The sequence below is a fragment of the Channa argus genome, chromosome 5 (assembly GCF_033026475.1).
Source record: "Channa argus isolate prfri chromosome 5, Channa argus male v1.0, whole genome shotgun sequence".
Taxonomy (NCBI): domain Eukaryota; kingdom Metazoa; phylum Chordata; class Actinopteri; order Anabantiformes; family Channidae; genus Channa; species Channa argus.
Genome location: NC_090201.1, coordinates 4,282,548 through 4,292,198, shown reverse-complemented (window position 1 = coordinate 4,292,198; position 9,651 = coordinate 4,282,548). Strand labels below are relative to the sequence as shown.

Here is a 9,651-nt window from a genome sequence, read left to right as displayed (position 1 = left end):
CTTATGCCATTATAATGAGATATTTCAATTTAATGGATGTTCTGAAACACAGATAATTTTCATGACTTAACAACAAACTGATCATAAAATGTTTAAGGTGACAATGTTATGCTTATGTTCTATACAGTAGCTGTTAATTTGTTTTACATTTTTCATGATAAAATTAAAATTTTCTTAAGTTAAGTGGTTATGGCTATTTTAAATGTAACAGTAATCATTTTCAATTTTGTGACATTCCCGCAAAAATAAACATTCTCGTCTCAAGTTGAGCTAGTCTCGTCAAATCACAGAGCAGCAGCGTGTTTTTCCGTTCTCTCATTGGACTATTTGATTATCGCGCGAGCAGCGATCTATGGGCGAAGTGCGCGCTCAGTCTGTCGCTGCATGGATTTGTCTGTACGGGAGGACGTGGAGAATCACGAGCTATAGCATTGTTTGGTAAGCTAAAAATTTATTTTCTTTAAGCTTGAAATAAATGACCTTATTTTAGCAAAATGCTAGCTTATGGTTTTGAGCGAGGGTTTATTTTGTAGTTTAGAATAAGGCTCACTGACTGGGTCTGTATAATTAGTGGACGCATGAACTTGGACTGTTTTTTTTGGCAGCATTATTTGAGGGTGAAAATGTTCTAGGGTGAAAACGGACGGTTGTTAGTGGTAGTTTGATTAAAAATGAGTAAAATTATCTGCCGTTTTTGCAACAAAACACTACAGACTTTGAGGGGTTATGTGCTGCATTGTAGAGTTCATAGGACCGAACCCCATTGTTTTTTCACGTGTCGGCACAGACTGCAAGCGGACATTTTGTTCTTACGCAGCTTTTAAAGCTCATTTCTATCGAGTTCACAATGTGCCTGCTCCCTCTGGTACTGCTAAAGCAGTTGTTACAGATTTCAAATGTGCATTTTCGCTGTGTGCGCACCAATTTCAAACAGTGAAAGAACTGATATCCCACTTAAAGGAGCATATAGTGGAGGGACGAGTTGTGTCGTGTCCAGTAGCAGGTTGTAAAAATACGTTCACCGTGAAATCTTCATTCACTGCACATATGTCCAGGAAGCATAAAGCATGTTCTATAGAAAGCATAAGTGACATCTACAAGGAAGCTAATTCTGTTGTCACTACATGTGAAGATGTTTCCCAGAGCTTAAATGATGTAACAACAAATGAAAGCACTGATTTGCCAGAGAATTTCAGTGCAACCTTTCTTAGGAATATGTTTGTTTTATCTAAAACTGCAAGGACAGCACCTTCTTCCAGCCTCAACAATACAGACGATTGTTGAAGAGATGCAAAATCTGCATGAGATGGGACAGGATTACACTTTAACTAAGCTACATTTACTTTTAAAAAATGACATGGGTCTAACAGATGATGCTGTTGCTAAAATTATTGATTGTGTAAAGGATTCAGATCTCTTCTCTGTCTGTCATCAGGGGCCGCTGAGAACAACATATATAAGAGCTCAGACATTCAAAAAGATGTTCAAATACATTGGGCCTAAAAAAGTCATGTTAGGAACAGATGAAAATATGACGCAAAAGTTTGCTTACTACATACCAGTGAGAGAAACGTTAAAAAGCTTATTAGAATCAGAATTCTGGAAGAATTTGTCCCAACAGTTTTGTGAAACAGACTCAGAGGATTTTTGTGACATTAGTGATGGCCAAAACTTTAAGACCAACAAGTTCTTCACAGAAAATCCAGGATGCCTAAAACTAATTCTATACCAGGATGCCTTTGAAATTGTGAATCCCCTCGGCTCTGCTAAGAAGAAGCACAAGGTTGTTGCAGTCTATCTTTCTGTGGCAAATTTACCTACTCATATGCGGTCAAATACTGATTACATGTCTCTTGTACTACTTTGTGGAGAGAATGACCTAAAACAATTTGGAAGTGCTAAGATTTTCTCTGAGATGTTGGTAGATTTAAAAGAGTTGGAGGACAATGGGATAACTATAGGTGATGAAATAATCAAAGGGGCTCTGTATTGTATTGCTGGTGACAATTTGGGTTCACATAGCATCGGTGGATTTACTGAAAACTTTAGTAATTCTCAGTACTTTTGCAGATACTGTGAAATCACACGAAGTGAATTTCAAAGTGATGATCCAAATGTATGTGGCCCACAGCGTACTCCTGAGAATTATAATTCTGCTGTTGGTGATCTACAAATGAAAGACGTCCAGAACAGCAAAGGCATAAAGGTAAACTCAGTTTTCAATGTTCTGAAATCATTCCATGTTTGTCAGCCTGGCCTCCCACCTTGTTTAGGTCATGACATTTTTGAAGGTGTCCTATCCTATGATGTTGCACTATACCTGAAGTACTTTATTAAGACAAAGAAATGGCTTACATATTCGCTTTTGAACCGGCGCATGAAGCAGTTTAAGTACAAAGGATCTGATGCTCTCACAAAGCCATGTGCTCTCAACTCTGAAGCATCCAAGCTTTCAGGTCAGGCCGTTCAAAATTGGAATTTGTTAAGGTTGTTGCCTGTATTAATTGGTGACAAAGTGCAAAATCCAGAAGATGATGTGTGGCAGTTAACTCTCCAACTTAAAGATATTGTTGATATGATTTGTGCACAAAAGATTTCAGTGGCACAAGTAGCTTATCTTGAAATTATAGTCCAGGAATATTTGGAATCAAGGAAGTATTTATTTCCTGAGAGTCCACTAAAACCAAAACACCATTTCTTGCGCCACTATCCGGCCCTAATTTTGAAATTTGGTCCCTTGATTCGATTGTGGACGATGCGTTTTGAAAGTAAACACAGCTACTTCAAGAGGTGTGCCAGACATCTCAAAAACTTTAAAAACCTTTGCTCAACTTTATCTGAGAGACATCAGATGTTTCAGGCATATCTTTTAGCTGGATCAGGATGCAGCCAGCTTCTGCAAGTCAAAGACAGTTGTACCTTTTACCCCAACCTTTACAGTGATGCAATTAAAAAAGCAGTAAGAGAGTTTGACTTTTCAGGACACAATACTAGCGTTTCCACAGAAATACAGTATAAAGGCACATTATATAAAAAGGGGGATTTCCTTGTGTCAAAAAATGAGGAGTCCATGGAATTTGGTGAGCTGCTTATTATTTTAATTAAAAACGATGAAGCTGTCTACTTGCTAATGGATATACACAAAGCTGACTATCATTCTGAATACCATTTGTACTCGGTGACAAAACAGAGTACAAGGACGCAATGTCTTAACATTAATGACTTGGTAGATTTTTATCCATTACCATCAAACGTTCTTAACAGCCAACAAGTCATTCCACTGAAACACAGTGTGTTATCAAAATAAATGTGATCTTTGTAGTGGAGAAACCGTAGTATTGCACATATATACTTACAGAAAGTGACAGCAGTTATTTTTTTCTTCCTCTAGATGTACAGAGATTAAAAGTGAAAAGAAGAGGCTTCTGTCATCTGTAGAAATGTCTTAATTTATTTTGTCTTCTTTCATTTGTAATCTTGAAAATCTGTCATACTTCTTTGATTCCAGAAATGACTGACTTGGAGCAAACATTTCTACGCACCGCCATCACTGAGGTCATGCCTGACCTCCCGGATGCAGTGAAAGATATTCTTGAAGAAACCTTACAGTCCCTTGGGGTCGAGACGTATGATGATTTTTCATTTATTGAGGAAGCCGATTTGCTGTCGGCATTGAGGCCAATTCAAGCTCGCAAATTCCTTGCTGCTTGGAAGCTGAAATGTAAGCAAAGTATTGCAGTACAGAAGGCATTCAATGGCCAAAATAGTCTTTGTAAAAGATTGAGAAATATAAAAATATTAACATGTGTCACTGAAACCTTTTTCTGTGTGCTTTGCAGGCAGACACCTGAAACTATTAGCTCATCTGTCCATGCCTCGCCAGTACCTGTAACATCCTTGCAGTCTCCTTCACCCAGAAGTTCTTCCTCAGCCTCTTCCAACAGCAGCCAAAGTCCAGGTGTAGACTGGATGGATACTTTTATGATACCATGGGATAAGTTCCCAGAAGAACTGATGCAATCATTGGAGAGAGGGAAAAGACCAAGCCCTAAAATGAGAAGGGAGATGGTCCGGATTTTGGTTCGTGAGATGATGCAAGTAAGTTCTTGCATAAGTAAAAGGAATACTACTGAAATAGCCAAAAAGATTGTGGCTAAATATCCAAATTCTCTGCAAGATGTTATAGAGGGAGATGTGATTGGCCCAGGGTATCACTCTCTAGTCAAGCAAATGCAAAATAGGATAGAGAATGTGAGGCGGCCTACGACCCCAAAAATAAGAAAACGAAGGCATCGCACTGATGATTCTGACACAGACGAAGTCCCTCCGGAGCAAAGAGCCGCAATTCAAGACACTTATGGATGCATTAATTGGGATTTAAAATTCCTGCCCCGTGGAGAGACTCTAGAGAGTCAGCAGGAAAAGAAAGAAAAACTGAAGAAGATGGATCAGCAAGCAGATGCAAATGCGGAAGAGGTCAAATGTCTGATGAAACTGACTTTTTACACACAGCGTAAACAGGTCAACCAGGGGACAAATATAAAACACCTTCAGGAAGAGTGGCCATTTTGGTTCAAGGAACTTGGCATGGCAGTCCACTTCAAGGAACTCACTGGTATTGGACTTAAAGAAACGTTCATACGGAATGTTGATTTGAAGGGGAAACGACTCCTGAACTACATGAATACGGTTTGTGTGAACAAAAGCAAAAGGTTTCTACAGGATGTAACAAAGTTTAAAGTGCTGAGAGGACAGATGAGTGGTTGCTCTGAGGATATTAAAGAGATAATGCTGCTCCTGCTGTCCTACTTTGATGAGAAGGAAGATGTCATGTTCTGCTATGTGGATGGCGTATGCCTGGCTGGGGAAGTACAGATGGATCAAGTTCAATTGACTCCCACCATTGTTGTGTGTGGTAAGTAAACATTGTTTTTCTTACATTTCTCTATGCTTTACTTTTAATTTTTTTTTGAAAATGTTTAAGTCCAAATTGTTTCATGAAACATTTCAGGAACATTGTCCCATCGTAATTTTTATTTAATTGTGTGTTTTTATTTGCTTGCTTTTGCTTTTTAGGACAATCCTGCTTTTCCTCAAGACGTTTTATGCTGAGTGTTGATCGAAACATTGTGCATGACAATATAACCTGCATGGTTTCTGCCATTTGCATGATTATTGCTTTAACATCCATTACCCATCACAGCTGGCATCAACCCTGGAGTTTTTGCAGAGGTGTGTCTTTTAGATGGGCTTTATCCAACATACTCACATTAATGAACTTAAAGTAGCTACTCCGACCTGTTGTTGGGGGACTTGTCATTTTACCTTTCACTGTTTTGTGTCTCTAAAATATTAGCTAGAATAAAAAAAATTATGGTGCGTGTGGTTCCCATCAATAGTAATACATTTTTTCTTTTTCTTCTCTTTTCGAAGGTGTTTTTTTTCCATCAACCCAGAGAAGGGTACTAAAGTGGAGAAGACCAGCACATCCCGTCTTCATGTGAACCCCAGAGTGCTTACCTTGATTCAAGAACTTTCAGACCATGAGTGGCGTGATGTTTGAATATGGACTGAACTTAGTAGAATTTATGGCACATAATGATGCCCTACATGGAGTTTAGAGGTTAGTTTCACCTCATTATCTGCTTAGTTCTTCAAGCTCAAGAAACAGAAATTTTTAACTCCATTGTTACTGAGTTTTAATATTGTTGTATTTAATTTTTTTTTTATGTCTCTTCTTCATTTTGAAGACTTGTTTAAAGATGTTTTAGTTAAGGAAATGCAATCCTTAAGGGAGGAAAAATAAGAGTTGGAATAACAAAAGTTAAAAATGTATTTGTCCCTATGACATTTTTTGAGTAAAGCCTCCCCCACTTTTTTCCCCAACTTTGGTATTTCAGTTCAAAAAGCAGGATTGTAAATGTATCACATTCTTTGTGATATGTACTTTACAAATCTAAAAAACAAATACATATGCTAAGAATTAACTTGAATGAAAATGATTGTTAACTGTTTTGAGATGAATAAATTCTTGGAATGGCAAGTTTATTTCTTTTTTCTTTTTGTACAATACCTCCATGCTTGATCTGTATTGCCTAGGTTATATTAAGATTTCCTCTGCAAGTCAAATATAACAGGACAATCCATTTTAAATAAAATGATCGAACTTGCATGTAATGTATGTAGAGAAACTATTTTGGACAGAGCAATGATCCTAGTGGTCTTTAGTTTTTGAGATTGATACTGAAAATTATTCAGAACGGGATTTTATGCCTTTAAACTGCTCAATACATTTTGTAAAAAATTACAGTATTTAGATGTTGCTTTTTCTGTAAAACTCTTGTCATTAATACTGGAGAAGACACTACAATCCACACAACATTTGATTAAAATTTGCGGAAAAATTCAGTTAAAAGACAGCCTTATAAAGAGGATTTTACAGTTAAATTGTGTTGCGTGTTTGGTATTTCTCAATAAAATAAAATGGGATTTAATGTAAAATAAGCGACAACTCTATGTAAATATAACTGAAATAATCTGTAGTTTTTACAGCATTGTCATGCTAACACAGCAGATAGGAGCCGTTATATTTATAGATTTAAAATGTAAATTTTTTGTAGAATTTCAACAGTTTTAAACTGTAAAATATACATTTTTTCCTGTAAAGATGTTAACAGTGATCCTGTTTTTTTTACAGAATTATTCTGGCAACCACAGCTGCCAGTTTTTTTCCGTAAAAACAACAGTTTTTTTTTTACAGTGTAGGCTTAAAACCTTCCTCTTTAATTAGAGCATATAGTTAGTTATAGTTATGCTGCTTTAGGCTTAGACTGCTGGGGGACCCACCCCCCGATGCACTAAGCTCCTTTCCTCCTCTTGACCCTCTCTCCTCTCGCCCCACAATTGTCACCACTGTATGCCATTAACTCTGTGTGTTTTTTCCCGTAGTTGTCTTTGTCCATCTCTGTCCCCCTCTCTCTGTCTCTTTCTGTCCCTTGTTGCTTTTTTTGCTCTTTTGTTTTCTCTCTTCACTTTCCACTAACCTCAACCGGTCAAGGCAGATGGCCGTCCACCCTGACCCTGGTTCTGCTGGAGGTTTCTCCTGTTAAAGGGAGTTTTTCCTCTCCATTGTTGCCTATGGCTTGCTCCAGGGGGAATTGTTGGGTTCCCTCTATACATCTTTATAGTCTTGACTATAAAGAGATGACATTGTTGTGAATTGGCGCTGAATAAATAAAGTTGAATTGAATTGAAAAATTGATGAGGAAGAGGTTGTTACAGAGGCGATGCTGCCTTGTTTGTAAAACAAAGTCTATCTGAACTCCAACAAAATATTTAACTGGCATCTCCTCTCTCTTTACTTTTTGCCTGCTGCAATAACCACCCATACACACAGACACAGGTAAAATCTGAAAAGGGCAGAGGTGAAGGGGAAATCAGATTCCTCTGTTCCTGCATGTAATGCAGAGTTCTAGTAACTAGAGTGAAAGTCTGATGAGGAAGAGATTATAAATAGGGTGATGCCACCTCATTTTTCAAATCAACCTTTGCCCAAGATTTGACTGAAATCAGCATTTATACAAGTCTAAATAAGTCACTTTCCACTCTGGAGTTTTTTATTCAGATTTTGCTGTAAGACTGTTCTACTGCATGCAACACAGATTTGAGTTGCCTGGTTTCTTAAGTGCATGTAAACCACACTGCTTTGTACCAAATCACAGCCCAAACATCAAGTTTTTTTAAGGACAACAATCCACTATCACCCTTGGACCATTGAAGGACAGTGGATATTTCTTTATAATAGTGGAAACAGCATGTTGGATTTTAATTAAATTTCATGAATTTATTTTATGTTTACCTACACATTAATTAATTAAATATTATAGTTTAAGAGTGATCATGTTTCTCTGTCTGTGTGTCAGCTCACAATCCACTCCAGTTGCCTCTATATAATACCACAAGACATCAGGATAAAACATGTATTTATTATTATATTTATATTTAATAATTATACTAGCAGAAAATAGTTCCATACTGTGGAATCGTTTATAATCTGGCATAAAATAAAAATGGCTCTAAAATATGCTGTGTCTACAGCAGTGACACATAGAGGTGAAGCGCTGGTTTTGTGTAAATGTGTTATTGTGAGCAAAGCACCACCTTCTGGAGGTACCTTGGATTTGCATGAATGGAGCTTAAATAGGTTAATGAAATGAGTTAATTTGAAATGTCTACACCCACCATTGAGACAACAGGAAAAGGGGGCTGCTAATATAAATCTGAGAACTGCATAACATTCGGGTGACACCTCCCTGACAGGCATCCAAGGGCAGTTCTCAGCAGTTCTAAGACACTCCATCTGTATCTAAGGTTTAAAAACATAAATAAACTGCAGACATGCTGGAAAAAAATTGACAATAGATGTTTACTATTATTTCTTGTTAATTTTTGTGGCTAAAGATTTTACCTACATTTTACCTGTATATCAGATCCTGGCTGTGACAAAACCCATCTAAATGGTAAATGGTCTGCACTTATATAGAGCTTTTTGTACCTATTGGTACTCAAAGCACTTTACACTGCTTCTCCTTCACCCATTCACACTCACAATCCCACACACTGATGGGGGGGCTGCTATGCAGCTGGCTAAGATTCACTGGTAGCAACTAAGTTAGGATTCAGTATCCTGCTCAAGGACACTTTGACACATGACTGGCGATCAAACCAACAACATGAGATTGCTGGAGGACCACTCTACCTTCCTGAACTACAGTCACCCCAGGTGTAATGGAGGACACCAGTTTGCAGTTTTGTCACCAACCCTGTCCAATACAAAATTTAAACACACAATAAGTACAAACCCGATTCCAAAAAAGTTGGCACACTGTACAAAATGAATAAAAAAGGAATGCAATAATTTACAAATCTCATAAACTTATATTTTATTTAGATGACATATCAAATGTTTAAAATGAGAAAATGTATAATTTTAAGGGAAAAATAAGTTGACTTAATTTCATGGCATAAACACATCTCAAAAAAGTTGGGACAAGCCCATGTTTACCACTGTATGGCATCCCTTCTTCTTTTTATAACAGTCTGCAAACATCTGGGGACTGAGGAGACAAGTTGCTCAAGTTTAGGAATAGGAATGTTGTCCCATTCTTGTCTAATACCGGCTTCTAATTGCTCAACTGTACATACACACACACACACACACACACACACACACACACACACATATATATATATATATATATGTGTGTGTGTGTCTGTGTATATATATATATACACAGACACACACACACACACACATATATATATATATATGCATACATACATACATATACATATATATACATACATATATATACACATACATACATATATATATACACATACATATATATATACACATATACATATATATATATATATATATATATATATATATATATATATGTGTGTGTGTGTGTGTGTGTGTGTGTTTGTATATATATACACGTATATACACACACATATATACATGTATATATACGTGTGTATATATATATATATATATATATATATATATATATATATATATATATATATATATATATACACATATATTTATTTATAGCGACATTTTTATTTGTTTAATATTTGTTC

The 9,651-nt window shown here is 36.7% G+C and overlaps 1 protein-coding gene across 4 annotated transcripts; it reads left to right on the top strand.

Annotated features, from left to right (window-relative positions):
- The first annotated feature begins 228 nt into the window (after positions 1–228).
- LOC137128159 (uncharacterized) lies at positions 229–6,043 on the top strand. Of its 4 annotated transcripts, none has more exons than XM_067505952.1 (6): positions 229–438; positions 2,071–2,206; positions 3,509–3,721; positions 3,840–4,915; positions 5,077–5,232; positions 5,434–6,043. In XM_067505952.1, coding segments are annotated over exons 3-6 (1,305 nt in total). In that variant the 5' UTR covers positions 229–438; positions 2,071–2,206; positions 3,509–3,719; the 3' UTR covers positions 5,505–6,043. The 4 variants fall into 4 exon arrangements, with proteins under 4 accessions (XP_067362053.1, XP_067362056.1, XP_067362055.1 ...); XM_067505954.1 differs by having other exon boundaries at positions 336–438; positions 2,132–2,206; XM_067505955.1 differs by lacking the exon at positions 5,077–5,232 and having other exon boundaries at positions 236–438.
- The last annotated feature ends 3,608 nt before the right edge of the window (positions 6,044–9,651 follow it).

What these genes read in the sequence shown, in the direction of transcription:
- LOC137128159 (XM_067505952.1), top strand. An exon ending in TCCCACCATTGTTGTGTGTG is followed by an intron (nt 4,916 to 5,076) that starts GTAAGTAAACAT and finishes TTTGCTTTTTAG; the next exon opens with GACAATCCTGCTTTTCCTCA. An exon ending in ACCCTGGAGTTTTTGCAGAG is followed by an intron (nt 5,233 to 5,433) that starts GTGTGTCTTTTA and finishes CTCTTTTCGAAG; the next exon opens with GTGTTTTTTTTCCATCAACC.